This window comes from Parus major, chromosome 20, assembly GCF_001522545.3.
Source record: "Parus major isolate Abel chromosome 20, Parus_major1.1, whole genome shotgun sequence".
Taxonomy (NCBI): Eukaryota; Metazoa; Chordata; class Aves; order Passeriformes; family Paridae; genus Parus; species Parus major.
The window spans coordinates 6,438,706-6,455,759 of record NC_031788.1 but is presented as its reverse complement, the minus strand read 5'-3'; the positions used below and the strand labels follow the sequence as shown (position 1 = coordinate 6,455,759).

Genomic DNA, 17,054 nt, shown 5'->3' with positions numbered 1-17,054 from the left:
CGCTGCGGGCGGTGCTGGCGCGGCTGCGAGGTGCGGGCCGGGACCGGGCGGGGGTCGGGCCGAGCCGGGCCGGCTCCCCGCGGGCTGAGCTCTGTCTGTGCCGTTGCAGAGGGAGAGCCGGGCGAGGGCCGAGAGCCGTTCGAGTTGCAGCGCTTCTGGGACGCGCTAGGTACGGGCCGGGAGCGGCCGGGCCGGGATTCGGGGGGCGCTGGGGCCGGGTACCCGCGGGGCCGGGCCGGGGCAGGGCTGCTGTCCCCGGCGGGTCTCCAGCTCTGGGGCGTGCCCTCCGCTCATGGAGTCACGGAATCGGAAAGGTTGGAAAAGAGAGATCTTTAAGATCACCAAGTCCAGCCGTTAACCCAGCGCTATATCTCTATAAAGCCTAAACAACATCAGTGGCAGATCCAGCCTCCTAAGCATCGCCAGGGTTAGTGACTCCATCACCTCCCAGGCCAACCTGTTCCTGTGCCTGACCACCCTAACTCTGGTCACCAAACAGTTCAAGGTGTGGCAAAGCAGAGGCCGATATTGAACTGTTCATACAAGATTCATAAAGGTCTCTGTTAAAGCCTCCTGGCACATCCTGGCGAACAGGTCATGAACCAGGATGAAGACTGGGCTTCTGGCTGTCACTACTAGCCAAGTGAAAAAAAAAATAGGGAAAAAGGAGACACGGGACACAAGCAACATGCATGGCACAAATGCACCAGGGAATTTTTCTTTGTAGTGGGGGTTTAGTTTATGTGTCGGTGTGGCTTGGGTGTAATGGGAAGCAAATACTAGGATCAGAGCTGCTGCTCATCAAGCTGTTCTGTTCTTTTATCTTTTAGCTGAGTTACTTTCTCTTTTGCTCCTATTGGATTGGTTTTTTAGGTCAGACATTCCAAGTAACATCACAGGAAGCTACAAAGCTGAGTCTGGCATTCTCAAGGCCTCCACTACCTTCTGCAGAGGTGAGAGAAAGCCTCAACAGACTATGAAATTGCAGTGTGTGTGCAAACTTCAGGTATTTCTTGGTTCATTTGACTAAATGGGCAGTGTACTGTAGAGTGTATTAATATAGTCCAAGAACTGCCCAGAGAACTAATTTCTGTAAGGTAGGGAGACACACTAAATAATAATATTCTTATATTCTTTATCAGCTACAGCAAGTTGCTGATAGAATGTTGGAGAATACAGACATTAGGTTTAACAAATATGCAATATTTTTGCTATCAGTTAAGAGAAGTTTATTGTATAGGTGTTTGGAGGACAGGAAACAAAAAGACCTTCAGTTCAGAATAATGATCTAAGTTACTCTTTCCTCTCTGGTGTGTGACCACCCCACCAGGGAGTGTTTTGTTACTAAATCATGAGGCAGGTTAAGGTGCATACAGCTTCCTTACGGTGCCTTCTTCTCCTGCTGTATTTGTTTTTCAAGCAGACTGGTCATTGCTATTCTTCCCTTTTCTCAGATCAGTCTGAAGGCCAGTGATTGCTTGTGAGGATGTCTAAATATGGTGGAGCTGTGTGTTACTCATGGGTGACCTTTTGCCTCTCCATTTTCAGGATTGTCAGAAGCTGAGTGAGGATGTCCAAAATGCCATTCTTGCAGTTGCCACCGTGTACTACTGGCTACCCAAGGGCCAAGGTGAGATAATGACAGCAAGGCAGTCACCACTGTATAGGATGGTGGTTCTTTCACCACCACTATATAGAGAAATTCAGTGTTTCAGAGCCTAATGAGGTCTGCTATCACAAGTTTTCATTAGGATGGTATCCCATTATCAGCTATTCTGTAGACTTTGAATGTGTTTATGAGTGAAATACTTGTTTGTTGCTGCTGCAGTTTTCCATCTGTGGGAGAGTGATAATATAGGAAGTTGTGTTGTTGATTGAGCATTGAAATTTATGAAGTGTTGAAATCCTTGTCCAGTGTTCCTTTGGAACTGGGAAGCATTTTGCTTTTTCAAAATACTTGTAACTTCATTTATACAGTGTATCCACACAAACAGAGCAGTCTGTGTTCATCTTCAGTGCTTGCTCTTTGTCAGTGCTGACTTTGTGCCAACTTTCCTGTTCTTTCTCAATCTCAACCAGGTACAACTCTTCGGAAGATGGTTCGAGATGCTACCACTGAAGTAGTGGAAGGGGTGATCCAGCTCACAGACACAATTCTCAATGCTCCAGTGGAGAGGTTGTAATTTTCAATCACATGATTCTATGATTTTGTGATAATTTTTGGGGAAAAAGGCAAGAAAAAGTTACAAGTATATTTGTTAGGAGGCAGCAAGGGCTCTATACAGACATTGCATACTAGTGACAAGCTGGTTGGTGACATCTACGCAGGAGAACTTTGGCTGATGTTCATAATCTTTGGTGCAGAAAACTGGACCACAGTCTAGCAGAGTGCTGGTACTGACTCTGAGGGTTTTGTTTCAGCTTGTCTCAGGAGCAGCTGATATCAACTGGAGGTGTGTGGGAGGCCTGTGAGCAAGTGTCTAACCTGCCACGAGGTGAGTGTTGTAAATGCAGAGTAACAGAACTGGGATGTGTTGACTTGGAAGAGCAATAGCTTTTGCAAGGGCATTCCAGCTGGTACAGTGAAGGCTGAATGGAGAATGACTTAAAAACTTGACTGGTTTTGAGATGTATAAGTTTGGAAACCAGGTCAGATTCTTTGCTTGACAACACTGCAGCTCTGAGCTCTGCAGAAAGTTTGATCCTACAGTGATTGCAAGCCTAGATGAAGGTTGTTGCAAACTTTTGAAACAGTGGGGTGCCACAGTTTTCATCCTTTTGCTTTTGCAGATAACCAGGCAGCAGTTGTGTCGGCTCTGGCAGCATGTCTAGGTGTGGTCAAGGATGCTGTGGAGGAGATGGAACATGTAAGGAAGCCTCTAAGCCTTAGAGGAACCTGCAGTGGTGGATTCATAGACTCAGAATATTCTGAATTGGAAGGGATGCACAAGGATCATCAAGTCCAGCTCCTGGCCCTGCACAGGACAATCCCAACAATTCCACCATGTGCCTGAGAGTTGCCCAAATGCTCCTTGAACTCTGGCAGGTTTAGGGCTGTGACCACTTCTCTGGGGAGCCTGTTCCAGTGCCCAACCACTCTCTATGGTGGTTCAGAGATGAAGCACGGGAATTATACAGGCTTTAATATAAATTCGTTCTGACATGACACAGATTATTGTTTTACGTGTGGTTTTTAATGAGTTTTTATTCTCAAGCCTGGTTTACTTTGTATAAGATTTTCATAAAGGCATGTCCTGAACTGGGGATGGGGGAGGCAATTTAGGATCATGTAAGAATTTACCAGGTTCTTGCTGTTTGCACTGTTAGAGTGGTGGATTAGTTTTTCTTAATCCAGTCATTTTGGAATAGCCAACTGAGATTTCTCCATTAATTATTTATATGATGTCTAGATTATGCATTCCCTTTCCTCCTGGGTATTACTGGAAATGAGTTAGGCTCTGGGTTTTCAGTGCCTCTGTGTTCTCAGGCACTGGTGGAAGGGCAGGATCCCTATGGGGACATCATGGAAGATGAAGAGCTGGGCTTTCGGGGCAACAGAGACACATACTGGTCAGAGGCTGACCGGCAGCTGCTCAGCTCCTGCATGGGATTAATGAAGGCTTCTAAAGCTTGCCTGAAGAAAGTCTTGACTGCAGTGAAGGCCCATGGCAAAGCTGATTCTCCAGAGCAGATTGCACAGCTGGATGACCTGGCAGACATTGCTAATGAGATCAGCCCAAGGTAAGCAGGGTTTTCCCCATGCTGCTTTTCCCTCTAGAGCAGTCCTGGTCTTTTTTTGAGGTCTTGAGTATCATAACCTTTATGATACTGGAGCTGTGAGCAGGTGGTGGACACAGGTGTGGGGGGAAGGCTGTTAAGCTGTTGAGAGTTGTGTAGGTCAGGAGAGGAACATAGGGGATGGAGGTGTGACCACTCCACGGTGAAAACGACACACAGAGAAGGCAGTGAGAAGCTTCACATTGGTACAGCTGACATCTCACTGTTGTTCCTGACCTGCATTCAGGATGGGTGCAGGGTTTGACCAGGTTCTGTGAGTTGTGCTAGCAGAACATTTCTTCCTTGCTGCCCTCTTTTTTGTTCTAGTGTTGATGAGCTGGCACTGAGCATGTACCCACCTGTGAACCCATTGGCTGTGCGACTTAATGTGAGTATCTGCAGTACTGATATCTCAATATCTGAGTATCTGCACGTGGGAAGTGGCCTGGCTGTAGGGAAGGGGAAGAAATCAGATTAGAGGGGTTATGTGACTTCAGGGAGAGATGGGTGTTAGTGACTGCCTCAGTAATATTTTTTTTAATACAGCCAGGTTTTTTTTACCTGTCAAAACCAGGATTGGGTTGGGAGACACTTCCAGCATGGCAGTGATGGATAATTCATTCTGCATCAGAATCTGTGGCAGTTTTATTCATTCTTTGCTCTTGTGCATCCCTATAGTCCTCTGTATTTTCCAGTACTGTTCAGACCCTACTTTTCCTTACATTTGGCTCACCTTATTTCTCTTTTGTTTTTTTCTAGGCTGCTAAGTTGGCCTCAGTATTAAAGAAAGTCTTAGAGATTGCAAAGTGAGTATGAGCTACAGTTTTATAAGAGTGTGTTCCCTACTATGAAGATTGATACATTTCTGCCTCATGTCAAAGATGACTCATTTCTAGACAGTAGATGCTGCCATTTCTGAACTCTGATGATGTTATCTAGTCACAAAGGGTTGGGAGTAAGAAAAGGATGCTAGGGATGATAGTGGTTCCCTTGTTTTGGGTTTGGGACTACAGACATGAGCGTGAGTTCTTTTTTGCTCAAAGCCCTGTGGGGCTAGAGCAGCCTTGTCTTACTGCTGTGCTTATTCAGAGCTTCACAATATCCCCATGTTGCCTTGATGCATAACACACCCAGGAGGCTTCCCTAATGGATTTCCTCTGCTTTTGCAGGACAAGCCATGTATGTCCAGCATCAGAGGAAGGCTGGGTGCAGTTTCTAACTGGTGCAGTAGATCACAACATGAACAAAGTTAAGAACTTCACACAAGATCAACTTTAACTCTTGTGTGCCTACGTGTGTTGCTGCCACTGGTTCTGGCATCTGCATTTCCAGTGAACTTTGCTGTTCTTCAGCTGCATGGAAAATGATGAGAACAATATAGGAGAGAATTTCACTGCCACTTGGAAGAACTTCTCCAGGAAGTTGCCTTTTGCCATTGCAGAAGGTGTCATTTTGCTTGGATTCTTGGGATGATGCAATGCTGCATCTTAACGTGCCCCATTCTTCAGACATTACAACTACTGTGGGGTTCGGAGAAAAATAAAATATTGCTAGATTTACATTAGTTGCTTTATCTGTCTTCAGAGGGCAAAGGATATATAAAGGATGAAAGGGTCTTGCTTCTTTTGCAGGCAGCCCAGTGAATAATTTTAAAATGTGCTGCACTTCTGCTATTTTCTATCTAACCTTAGAGAGCAGTGGACGAGCTTTCTCTTTTTTATTTTCTAAGAAAGCAGCAGAAAATATTGTTGACTACCTTACCTTACCAATATCAAAGATCTATAGAGGGATATATCCTCCTATATGTATATGTATATCCCTAGAGACATGCTACATCTATCTTCACTTTAAAGTTCTAGGATACCCCTTACTTTGTCACAGGTGTAGGGCAAGAGACTAAGCACAGGTGTGGTTGGATCTGCAATGTCTGCTTGAGCATTGAGTCCATCTTTGTCACAGTGAGGTTCAACTTCTAAAGTTGGAGACTGCACATAGTGGCAGATGGGAAAGAGTTGAGTTTGTGCAAATAATCAAAATCAAACATGGTTTTAAATACAAATTTTATTAAACTGTTAACATCCATGCTTGCCTATGATCAGGGCACAGATCATGGCCACTCTTTTGAGTGGGACAGCAGGAGCTGTTCAGAGTTGGCCTCAGGCAGCTGCAATGTTGGTAGTTCTGTAGCTCTTCAGGTTCTGGAGCTGAAGGCAGGCAAGACATGCAGTGAGTCTTCTGGGCCCTGCTCGGGTGGGGGTGAATGGGATTTGCAGCTCTTGGGTGCTTTTAGCTTGCACAGAGCCCAACCTGAAAGGAGAGAAGGGATTATACAGGAGTCACCCCTTGTGTTTTTTGTTTCCTGGGTCTAGGATACGCATTTGCTAGACAAGAATGTGGTGCCAAAGAGAAGGAAAGAAAAAAAAGAAATAGAAGAAAGCTGGCAGTTACTTGAGCTACCACAGTTAAATTGTCATCTAGAAGTTGTTTGGGAATGAGATAGGACAGGAGAGTTGAAACTCTCCAAGGGGACATTGAAGGGGACTTTGTCCTAATGCAGCTTCTTGAGACAAATGTGGGGTGTTTGCCATGTGAAGGGGAGCATGCCCCTTTGGTAACTTGGCTAAGTCACATTTGTGTGGTTCTTCAGTAGAGAAGGGGAAGACACCACTGTCTTTATTGCTTACAGTGGGTAATGAATGTAAAGATGTCATGAACAGTACAGTTCTACTCCACTTAAGGATGTTCAGGTTGCTTACTAAAAAGTAATTTATTTCTCAAGAGCAAATAATTTCTAAATTTCATAGCACATTTCAATGACCTCTAACTGTTGTCTTATTTAATGTGTGTTTCTGACTGAGTCTTGTGGCCTTTCTCTGGTTATCATTTTTGTTGGCAGGAGGTTTTCCTCTTGCTGTCAATGCCTTTGATGTTGAAGCTTTCACAGATGCCATATTGGCTTCAACTTATGTATTACACATCTGTTGAAAGTTCTCTTAGCTAGCTTTTCTCCTTCTCAGTGTGAAAATTGTCTGCATTATCTGTAAATAAAGGATGGGATGCTTAGGGCTTTCATGCTGTAGTGATAGCTTCCTGCCATGTTGTTGCCTGGTTATTTTTGGGGACAGCCTTTCCTGTGCAAGGATTTCTCTTGCCTGTGTTATGTCTCTGTTTGCTGTTCTTGGATGAGTCAGTTTGTGCTTACCTGTAATTCCTTTGTCTGTAAATGAGCCCTTGCCCTGTGACTGTGATCACACACTGCTCCAGGGGTTCCATGAGGGGGTTCTGGAGACTGATCTTCGCTGTGCTTGGCTCGTACTGGACCATGTTTTCTGGGAACTGTTGAAAGAAGCAAATGAGCTGAAACTGTGAGAAAAAAAATTATATTCTTCTATGATTAAAGGAAGATATGTAATTTTTCAGTGCCTGAGCTCCCATTTGCCAGAAGAGACAAAGTCCAGCTTAATTTCTTCTGCTCTAGTTTCTCAGAGAGCCCCTGAGCACAGCAGAATTGTTTTTCTGCTTATGGCTGTGAAAGCTGTTTTCTCCCTACTGCAGTGGCAGAATGACAGCCCAATCTTACCTCAATGGTGAGAGGGGACTCACAAATGCTGATTTCTTCCTGTGCCAGGTACATGCAGAAGGAGTCCTCATCTCTCAGCACGGCAGTCAGCCTGAGCAGGTGGTTCTCTCCCAGCTCTTTTCCAAACCATGTGTAAGGCACAGAGACCTGCAGGTTATTGACTGCAACAGAGAGATGAAATAACAGGTGATGAGTGCAGTCTGGTCTTTTCCTGCGTGATACCTAGCAGTGTTCACTGCCCAACATTGTACTAAAAGCTGCAGCATTGAAATGCTTAAGTGACCCAAATTGGATCTGCAGATTGAAAATCTCTAAGGTGATGTTGCCAAAGTGTTATTTCACAGAAGGGGTGAGATTGGAATGAACAATAGGGAATCATCTGGTCCAACCTCCCTGCCCAAGCAGGGTCATCCCAGGGCACATGGCACAGGATTGTGTCCAGTTGATTCTGGAATATCTCCAATTAGGGAGACTCCACAATCTCTCTGGGAAATCACCTAGAATCAACTATTCAGCCAACTTTTTGTAAACCTAGGGCTAGGAGGATTTTTCTGTAATGAAAGCACTAGAGGACTTTTCTAGCCATGCACCCAGGAGAATGCTTACCTGAATTGCTTTGGAGGTTAAAATGAAAATCTTCCTTCCAAAGTTGGGCAATGGGAACACCATTATAATGCAGAGCCTGGATCCCAACTACTAGATGAGTAGCCTTTTCTCTACCACTGTGGTTTAGCACTTCAATGGAAAGTGTAATATCTTGTCCCAGTTTCAAAGAACTGCTCGACTGGAGGCAGATGAAAAGGTTGACTGGGTCTTCCAGAGCAGTAGGAATGGAGATAAACTCTGTGCTGCTTCTGGTTGTCTCAAGTTCCTTCATATTTCTGTAGGCTTTGTCAAGTACTTTTTTTTCCTGGAGAGAACCTGTCACAAAAAAGAAGCAGCGTATACTTTGGTACTCTTTCCTGTTTACTGGTGAGAAGCAGCAGGAGAATGGCATTGATTTCTGGTAGTACTGTAGATAACTGTTTCTAAGAGCATAGAGAGATATCCTTTTGTGCATTGGAACAGTTTGACAGCTTCAGCTGTCAGGATATTCATTGGATGTGCCTGACAGATTCTACTTGGGAATAGCTGTCATAGTTTTTAAAACACCTTGGCGCTAACATCTCTCAGAGTAGAGGAGGCAGCTGTTTTTTTCTTGCTGTAGCTAAGGCACAATTCCATGTTCTCATGTGTGGAGAAGTTGCAGTTGTCTCCTGCAGCCATGAAGACAACAAGCCACAGGTTAAATGAGGTGGTAGGGTTGGGCCAGGGAAACAGCACTCAGATTCTGAAAGGGGAGATACTTGTTGAGGGAGAGACTTAGGCAGTATCTGAGAGCACACCAGTCCTTTTCAGAAAGCTAGAGTCTGAAATAATCTATCCATATTTACATTACAGAGGTAATGGGAGGTGGATGTCCAGAGATAACAGAAATGAGAAAAGGTATTCCAGACATGAAAGTGCTTGGTGAGCAAACACCTGGTCTTCTAGAGACCTTAATGCTATAAAGCAGGATGAAGTTTGGGTAATGACCTCTGCTTAGGCTCTGGAGACAGGGAGAATTAGGTGTTCTAGTGCCACTGAAGAAGGGGAGGTAGTGAGAAGTGAATGACCCTGGTGCTCTGGTTTGGCTCTGCTCTAGTCTCCTTGCTTGTAATAGTGACAAGGAGTGTGCCTGCCCCATACCTTCTGGATACTTGTAGTTTTGTGTGATGTCCTCACAGCGTTCAGTGCCAACGCTCTTGGTGCTGATGTTGTTACCGGTGTATTTTGTCCCACCAAAAGCTGGCTTGAGGGTGTCATCTGCTTTGTGTATCCAGACATGACACTTGGCATTGATGGCAGCAAAGAAGTAGGAGACATCATAATCAACTTGTGTGTCCCCTTCCTTGATGGCATGAACAGGGGCTGGCCCACAGAAGGATAGACCTGAAGAGAAAATGTGGTCCAGTTAAGATTCAGATGCTTTCCCAATTAAACCCATCCCTAGTTTAGACTTATACTGGTGAAGTGTCTAGTTTAGGAGGCCATTAGGAAGCAGTGACAGAGCTCTTCTATGTGAGCTGCACAAACCAAACAAATTACAGTTTTCTGCCTGAAGTCACCAGAGTGAGTTCCTGTCCTTTTGCATCCTTCTGCTGGAAGATGGGAAAGGAGGAATATTGAACAGCTTTATTTGTGCCATGCTTCACTTGCCTCCTGCCCTTGCTCAAGCCCATCTCTGGTCTCTTACCTTTGCTTTTTTCCTGGCAGGTGGCATCCAGTGCCTGCCACCCGCTGTACTCTGGTAGCAAATCTGTCCGAGCCATCCAGCATTCGTTCCAAACGTGGAAGGTCCTGCAAGGGGCAGCAGCATGAGCTTGTATCGAGGGACTGAGCCCTGAGATACAGTAAAGCTTTTGCCAAACCACAGCCAGTTAATGCTCCCTTGAAAGAGTTCAGTTCATGTTAAGAGCAAGGCCTCTGTGTGGGGAATAAGTGGAGTTTCTCTAGCTGGACTGGGCTATCATTCTTCCTTTGTGGGCCCTAGAGAAAGGGCACTTTTGAATCTGGGTTGCAGCAGTTTATCAAGAACAGGTTTTGTAGACAGGATTTCAGCTGAGCTGTGTCCTATCACCTCCTTGCAGCTGTTTTACCTCTTTCCTTTCCCCCACGTTTCATTTCCCACATCCAAGTATTGTCTCAAATTCTTTCTTGGGCCCTGCCATGTGTTCTTACCAGACACGAGCACTCTTGTCCTGCGTAAGCAGTGTCCCATCTTCATCATAATACTCATCCACACTCAGGCTGCTCTTGGTGTTGTGAGCCCATGTAAAGCCAGTGACCACCCTGGTAGGAATTCCCAGGCATCTCAGAACTGTGCAGAAGAGAGAGCTGTGAACCAGTTACACATCCTGCCCTAAGGGTGCCTCTGCTGATAGACACAGAGCTTCTTCTGGTGCTAGGCCTGTTAGGAATGACACCAGGTCTGCTGTTTGGACTTTGCAAGAAGCATTGCTCCCTCAGGAAATAAGATTTCATAAGTGCATTCAGTGGATGGATGTACTGATACTCTTATCTCGAAGGCAGTGATGCTGAGTGTTGATGAGGAAGCTGAAGATCTGCCTCTCACCTAAAGATTAAAGGTTATAGGAGCACTGTACCTGAACACAGGACTGCAGCAAACACCCAGCACCTCCCGTAGCGAACAGGCTGGAATTTTGATGCAATCCAGTGCCGGAGGATGGGGCTGCTTCCCAGCCACCTGGAAGGGGGTGTCCCATTATAGGGTTGCCCAGGCTCACATTCTGTCAGGGTTCTAAACTCACTGCAGTTCAGCTGCAGAGAAGAAGAGAACGTTGTATTCAGGAATTGCCTCTCTTTGATAGGTCCACCTGATCCTGTTTGTGGAAGTTACTCCCAAAGCAAATGAAACCAAGAGGACTTTTTCTGTGCAAAGCATGAAGGTCATGGCTGAGCAGAACAGGTACAGCATCTCCTCTGAGATTTATTCAGTAAGTGCACTCTCACTGCTAAGAACCTCCTGCAGCACGATTGTCTGCTGAGGGAGTACCAGGACAGGCTGGAGATGGGCAGGAGGTGTTGTTTGGAACAGGCTTCCCCTTTGGTCAGTGGTTTGGCCTGACCTGGGGTTGAGAAGGTTCCCCCTGGCTCTCTGCCCTCCTTACCATGGCAGCAACTGCTCGGCAGACGTGGATGGGGCTTTTGCGCTGGGCAGGATCCTTTTCTCTTTGGAAGTGCTCCCCTAGAGCCAGCAGGATGAAGCAGATGTCAACCATATCTTCCTCAAACTGAAACAAGTACACATCATTTCAGGAAATTCTCCTTGAACTTTTGTTCTCTTGAGTCCCCACAAGGGTTTGTGGCTGTGCAGACTGTTTCTCCCTTTCTGCTGATAGTTTTAGGTAAGTGGGCTGTGAGGGAGGGCTCCAGGCAGGGATTTGCAGGGGGAGCTGAGGACAGACCTCCAACTTCATTGAAGGTGGGAAATGCATCAGCATGATACTGTGTCCCCTGATTGAGGGAAATTGATGCTTTTCTGGAGCACTCTCTAGCTTGGCACAGAGGTACTTTTATGATCTGCTGGCACTGAAGTGAAATAAAATCCCATTCTAATCACTGGCTGTGTCAGATGGCCTTGGACAAACAGAAAGATCTTGTCCTCACTTTATCTGTTATATAGAGACAGTATTACTGAGCTCTGTTAAATGCTTTTATACCTGTTGATGAAAGGAAGGAACACAAAGCTTAGATACAGATCAATGCATTCCTTTATAGAGGATGGCCTGAGAAGGAAACTGAAATTACATGTTCTGGGTTATAGGACTTCATACACAGGCCCCTGTTCTCCTGCACAGGAGGTAGTGGGTGCAGAGAACATGGAGATGGATAGAACTCTCATCAGAGCATCCTGTTCACACCAGATACATGCAGCTTTCCTCTGATGGTGGTTGGAAGAGTGCACAGACACATTGGACCTCTTACTTACCTGACTGAAGTCCCAGGGTTGGGCTAGGATTGCATTTTCAGTCCCCTGGTAGATGATGCCATCTTGGTTTAAAATGTACTCCTGCCGCTGTGCCTCATTAGCCAAGAACACCTCATCATCTAGATTAGAGGAAAAAAAGGGTTCAGGAAAAAAGCATTCCTGGTCTCAGAGGCACTTGCATCTCTCATCCATCAGCAGATTCCACTGCGCTTTGGCATTCTGCCCTGAAAAATACCACAGACTGTGAATCAGACAGGAAAGAAGAATTTTGTTGTTATCTCCATTTCCTTGTCCAAAAAGTTCCTCTGAACCCAGGCTGTTGCACTTGTTGGCTCTTCCACTCTCCTGGCTGAAAAGTTCTAATACTAAGAAAGATACAGTGGTCTTAAGCACATCAATTACAATCTTGACTCATTCTAAAATCTCTATTATAGGAAACATTTAATCAAACATTTTTCCCTTAGCAGAAGGACAGGGTTCCTGCAATGGAGTACTCCAAGGAAGAGAGAGAAGTGCTGAGGCAGGAAACTTTGGGCTTTATGAGCCCCTACCTCTCTCCTGAGGTGCTGAGAGGAGCAGGGCAGGTGTGGAAGGAGCACTGGGTGAGTCAGCCCCAGCCTCCTTCCATGGAGGCAGTGCCACAGCTCCAAAGTTGTTTCTGTGAAGTGACTGATCCCAGCCTGCCTTCTTGTTTCTGACCACCTACCTCGGCACCAGGGATTAAAAAGGAGGGTGAAGTTGCCCAGGAGTTGAAGGGATTTGGAGGCACGTAAAAGCAGAGTGTACTGGCCAATGGGGGCATTGGCAGGTGTGTTCACACACAGGGTCCAGAAGTTTGGGTCCTGTTCCTCCACTGCTGCGCTCCACTGCTTCCGGTCTCCCAGGCTGGAGATGGGAAATTCAGCCTGGATTTCATCTGCTTCAGAAGAATGTGGTCCTGCAGGCAGAGAAATCTGGTTGTGTTTACTCCAAACATTGCATTTATTCCTCACCTGTGCAGACTGCAGGGACCTTGTCTGTCTCTGGAGCCATAGCTCTCCTTGTGAGAGGCTCATGATCCTTCAGCAGCTTAATGCCTACTGAACATTGCTAAGGTCAGTATGTCAGTGTCCTCCAAGGTCAGCATGGCCTCCATATTTGAAAGTGAGATGTGATTTCCATAGATTTATAGAAAGCAGGAACAGCCAGAATGGTGCAGACCTGCTGTTGCTGGAATTTAGTTTCTTGCAACAAAAATCACAGCCCAGTGATCACAATATGGTAAAACAAGTTGGGGCTGAAAGTTGCTGCCCTTCTCAGGGGTCTCACTAGAAAACACTAACAGAAAAATCTGTGACAGGCCAGCTAGGTTTGAACTTTCCTAACCCTAAACGCCAGAAGAGATCCCATGAGTACTTTGAAATCATGGAATAGTGAACCTGTGTTGGTTATTGTGCTGTAGTGTCTCTTCTGGAAGGCATCTGGTTGTGACCCTGCAGCAGCAGGAGACTACTTTGCCTTACATGAAGAGTTCATTGCCCTCACATCTAAATTTGGTTGCTCCTGCCCAGCTCTGGAGATGGCTTTTGCCCCCAGCTCTGTTCTTCAGGTGGGTGGAGGAGCAGAGCTCTGGTAGGTTTGTAATGACATTACCTGTCTGTACGATGAGGAAGGTCCTCTTCATCTGCTGCAGGTAGTTGTGTGTTGGAGCTGAGAAGCTCAGAGTGATGGTGAATGGCTGTCCCCGCCTCACTATGAGCCTCTCAGTGCTGATTTCTTCTGTGTGGTGGTTTTTGTTATTCTCTGGGATCATGAAATCACATTTTTGGATGCTCAGACCTGTAGTGTGAGAAGATACAGAATGAGTTTGGGCTCACAGAATGTGAGCTGCCTGCAGCTGGGCTCTAGCTGCATTCTGGGACACACAAACAGCTGATCAGGTGTTTCTCCACCCAGACATTCTCCCCCTGACTTTGAGACATTCTGTCCAGCAATGGTAGGGACCATCACTCTGATCTTGGTTGTTCTGGTGTTGACTGTTGAGCTGGTGCAAACTTTGCTGCTGGTTCAAATGCACAGTTGGATCAAGCACCAGTTTTCCTACTTTGTACCACATTCGTTGACAATGCTATACCCAGAGATGCAGGAGACAGAAAAGATGCTCCTCCTGTCTCCTACACAGGCTTTGTACACATCATGCATGCTTCTGTCCAGCACCAGGAGACAAAAAAATTGTCACAATTTCAAGCAGCCTCTTACTCCTTGTTTTATCTCAGCCTTGGGATCATCCTGACTTTATTTATCTTTTTGTAGCTCATCACTAAGATCCCTGGCCCTGTGGGTTGTAACTGCTGCCCCTTATGTGACATGTGCTGTCAGCCACCTCCCCTTGCTGATCTGTACTTCTCCCTCTGTTGCAGCTAAAAACAATTAAAATTCTTGGAGCATTTCTCTGCTATCTGAATTGATTGCTCCTGTGCTAAAGCCATAGCTGCTGTCTTTGCAGATTTCAGTCCCTCCTGATGTCTTGTCCTGTCTTATCCTCTGCATTGATACCTTCTCCCATTGTGGTTGTCCCTTCTGTGTTTCTTGGTGACTCTTACTGGATTGTGTGCTCTGTTTCTCTTTTCCCCATATAAATTTTGTTTTCAGTGAATGGTTCTGGTCCAGCTTTCAAATCCTATCATGGCTGTCCCAGTTCAAAGCCCTGCACCAGTTCAGGCCTTATGGAGCCAGCTCTGACCTCATCTATTTTCTTCTCTGTGATGAAGATGTCTGTTCTGTCTATCTTAAAGAATAGTGAGTGATGTGGAGTCTGGCTCCCTCTCCATCAAATGACTTTTCATGGACCTTACTGTCACCTTTCTTCAAGGTTGCCTGGAACCTGGACTGTTTCCCTGCTCCAGAGGCTCAAGCACTTGGTCTCTGTTTCAGTTGTTTAATTCCTCCCAGCCCTCCCATTCCTTGTGCTGAGGATTCACTTACCTTTGCTTCCAGACTCTCACCTGTCTGCCTTAGCTGCTTCTTGCTGCTTCTCAGACTCCTCTCAGACATCAATGCCAGCTTTTGATTGCTGTGCCTTTTTGTGCAGTCTGCCATGCAAACTGAGCTCCCTAAGCCTTTGGAGCACTTGGCTTCTGCCCTGCAAGCTCAGCTCTTCCACAGGCCTCATGAGCTATATCTTGGAGCAAGAACAGTTGCCTCTTCCTTACCCACAGCTGGCAAATGCTTGGAACTAATAAAAATTATTTTTGTTTACCTTGGCCCATGGCTGGTTCCAGGTACCATGAAAATATTCAGCTTCTGCTTGCTCTGGTGGGCAGCAGCTCCTTCCTCCAGCTGTCTTAAAAACTGTCCTCTTGCAGAGTTGTTTGCTTGATTTCTTTGTACAGGGTGGGACGTGGTGCTGCCACCTTTCCTGCTTATCTGGTGTGCAGATGTTGAGGACTCTTTTATCTCTCAGACCACACTGAGGACAGGCTACAGAAGAGGTGAAGTTCCACAGTGGGATGCAAAGCATTTAGAGACAGCCAGTGACAATTCCTTCAAGGAGCCGTGCACTGAGGACCCCAGAGTAGGAAGTGTAAATCTTTACATGGCTCTAAACAAGGCATAGAGTGCACCCTTCAAGGAGTTAAAAAATACAGTCAGTAAATCCATTGCTCTTGTGCCTAATTCAGAAAAGTAAAACCACTTAAAAATGAGAAAATGTGTTAAAAGAAACAACTAAATTTATGTAACTTAACGCAGGTTATTTAAAAATATTGTGCTGGAGGCTTGGACTAAATACATTCTTAAAGTTTCTGTAATATAAAAGGAATGGCACTGGATTGATAATAATTGGTCAAAAGACAGGAAATAAGTTATCAGAAGTGAACAGCTTTCACTGTGGAGTGAGTCATCAATAGTTTTGCAGACACCCATGATCTCCAATAAACTCAAGAATAATTTGTGAAGTTGATTACATAATATAGTCCAGTTTCAGTCTAAGTAACTTGTAAACCAACTGATTGTGCTCAAATTTTCGATTTTCTTTGCATGATCAATGTTCTTAAATGCACCTTTGCAGTATATGTATGAGTTTTGAACCTCTAAACAGAGTGGTTTAGAAACAGGGAAGTATCCATCCCATCATCACTGCCTTCTAATGGCTGTGTGTACACACAGTACCATCTCTTGGTCAAATTGGCAACTGCAGGTAGGATTTCCTGAGTAGGATGTGCTTCAGCTCTGAAAAGAGACATACTTATTGTCCCTTTGTATCTCTCATGACACTGAAATGGGCTTAAAAACCCCATGGAGAGGGTTAACACACAAAAGAGACTTCTGCATGTAGCAATCAAATGTTTGTACTGGCATCTCTTCGGGTGAGAATGGGGCCCCTGTCCCCAGGCTGTCCCTACACCCAGGGCTGCCCTGTCCCAGGTGCAGAATCCAGCACTTGTTTTTGTTAAACTTAGCTGGTTTTGTCACTTCTCTATCCACTGCATCCTCAACATGCTCCTAGAAATCCTGAGGAAAAGTAATCCATAAGATCCTTGCAAGTGTCCATCCTGCCTGGATCTTATTTTATTATCTTATACTGTGTAGGGATACTTGTTTTATAGGTCCAGACATAAATCCATAAAAACTTTATTACCTTTAAAAAAGAAGCTTAAACTGTTTTGTGAGCATCTTTAAGAACTGTCTCTCTCTGAATGTAGTGATCAAAAATTATATACACTCTTTTTGTGAGTCTACATTTCCAGCTTTGGTGTGCCATACCCATGAATTAGATGGGATTCATTTTGAGGGGAATTTTTTGTTGCTTTAGAGCAACAAGAAATGCTTACACTGTGCCTTTGGGTTTGTCCTTTACAGCGAGCAGTGCCCTCCACATTCAGTACAGGAGAGTGACAGACCAGGTAAAGCAGTGAGGCTTTGGTGGCAGAACAATGTGATTTGAAACCAGGAACTTTGGCTATTTCTGGTTGATTTTGATTTTTTTGCAATCTGAATCGAGAAGCTTAGGAGAGCAGAACGATGGGGAGAACCCTGTAGGCTGATTTCAGTGTGTTTCAAGACAATTTATGGTGTGAATGTGTCATATCAGCCAGTGCTCATTGGATTTTCTTTGGAGTGATCAGACTGGAATGGGGGCTGGCTGGGTCAGCCTCTTGGGCATGCTCCTATTTAAGCTGCATATTT

The 17,054-nt window shown here is 45.4% G+C and overlaps 2 protein-coding genes across 3 annotated transcripts; one reads left to right on the top strand and one right to left on the bottom strand.

Annotated features, from left to right (window-relative positions):
- The first annotated feature begins 6 nt into the window (after positions 1-6).
- Positions 7-5,338, top strand: CCNDBP1 (cyclin D1 binding protein 1). The gene is made up of 11 exons (XM_015647469.1): positions 7-30; positions 110-169; positions 874-953; positions 1,549-1,630; positions 2,080-2,176; positions 2,422-2,495; positions 2,791-2,867; positions 3,488-3,741; positions 4,105-4,165; positions 4,537-4,583; positions 4,947-5,338. Exons 5-11 carry the CDS (start codon positions 2,097-2,099, stop codon positions 5,053-5,055), a joined length of 702 nt encoding a protein of 233 aa, XP_015502955.1. The 5' UTR covers positions 7-30; positions 110-169; positions 874-953; positions 1,549-1,630; positions 2,080-2,096; the 3' UTR covers positions 5,056-5,338.
- A 485-nt stretch (positions 5,339-5,823) lies between these two features.
- EPB42 (erythrocyte membrane protein band 4.2) lies at positions 5,824-15,258 on the bottom strand. 2 transcript variants are annotated; one of them, XM_015647468.3, is made up of 13 exons: positions 15,127-15,258; positions 13,521-13,706; positions 12,595-12,825; positions 11,889-12,007; positions 11,068-11,190; positions 10,543-10,717; positions 10,118-10,256; positions 9,633-9,736; positions 9,086-9,328; positions 7,964-8,278; positions 7,358-7,518; positions 6,980-7,113; positions 5,824-6,084 (listed from the first exon to the last, which is right to left on the bottom strand). In XM_015647468.3, exons 1-13 carry the CDS (start codon positions 15,134-15,136, stop codon positions 5,934-5,936), a joined length of 2,091 nt encoding a protein of 696 aa, XP_015502954.1. In that variant the 5' UTR covers positions 15,137-15,258; the 3' UTR covers positions 5,824-5,933. The 2 variants fall into 2 exon arrangements, with proteins under 2 accessions (XP_015502954.1, XP_015502953.1); XM_015647467.3 differs by lacking the exon at positions 15,127-15,258 and adding an exon at positions 14,873-15,087.
- Between the last annotated feature and the right edge of the window lie 1,796 nt (positions 15,259-17,054).

What these genes read in the sequence shown, in the direction of transcription:
- CCNDBP1 (XM_015647469.1), top strand. Translation starts at nt 2,097, where the DNA reads ATGGTTCGAGATGCTACCACTGAAGTAGTGGAAGGGGTGATCCAGCTC. An exon ending in AGTGTCTAACCTGCCACGAG is followed by an intron (nt 2,496 to 2,790) that starts GTGAGTGTTGTA and finishes TTGCTTTTGCAG; the next exon opens with ATAACCAGGCAGCAGTTGTG. An exon ending in GCTAATGAGATCAGCCCAAG is followed by an intron (nt 3,742 to 4,104) that starts GTAAGCAGGGTT and finishes TTTTTGTTCTAG; the next exon opens with TGTTGATGAGCTGGCACTGA.
- EPB42 (XM_015647467.3), bottom strand. Translation starts at nt 14,966, where the DNA reads ATGGCAGACTGCACAAAAAGGCACAGCAATCAAAAGCTGGCATTGATG. An exon ending in GAAGCAGCTAAGGCAGACAG is followed by an intron (nt 13,707 to 14,872) that starts GTGAGAGTCTGG and finishes CTCACACTACAG; the next exon opens with GTCTGAGCATCCAAAAATGT. An exon ending in TAACCTCCAAAGCAATTCAG is followed by an intron (nt 7,519 to 7,963) that starts GTAAGCATTCTC and finishes TCTCTGTTGCAG; the next exon opens with TCAATAACCTGCAGGTCTCT.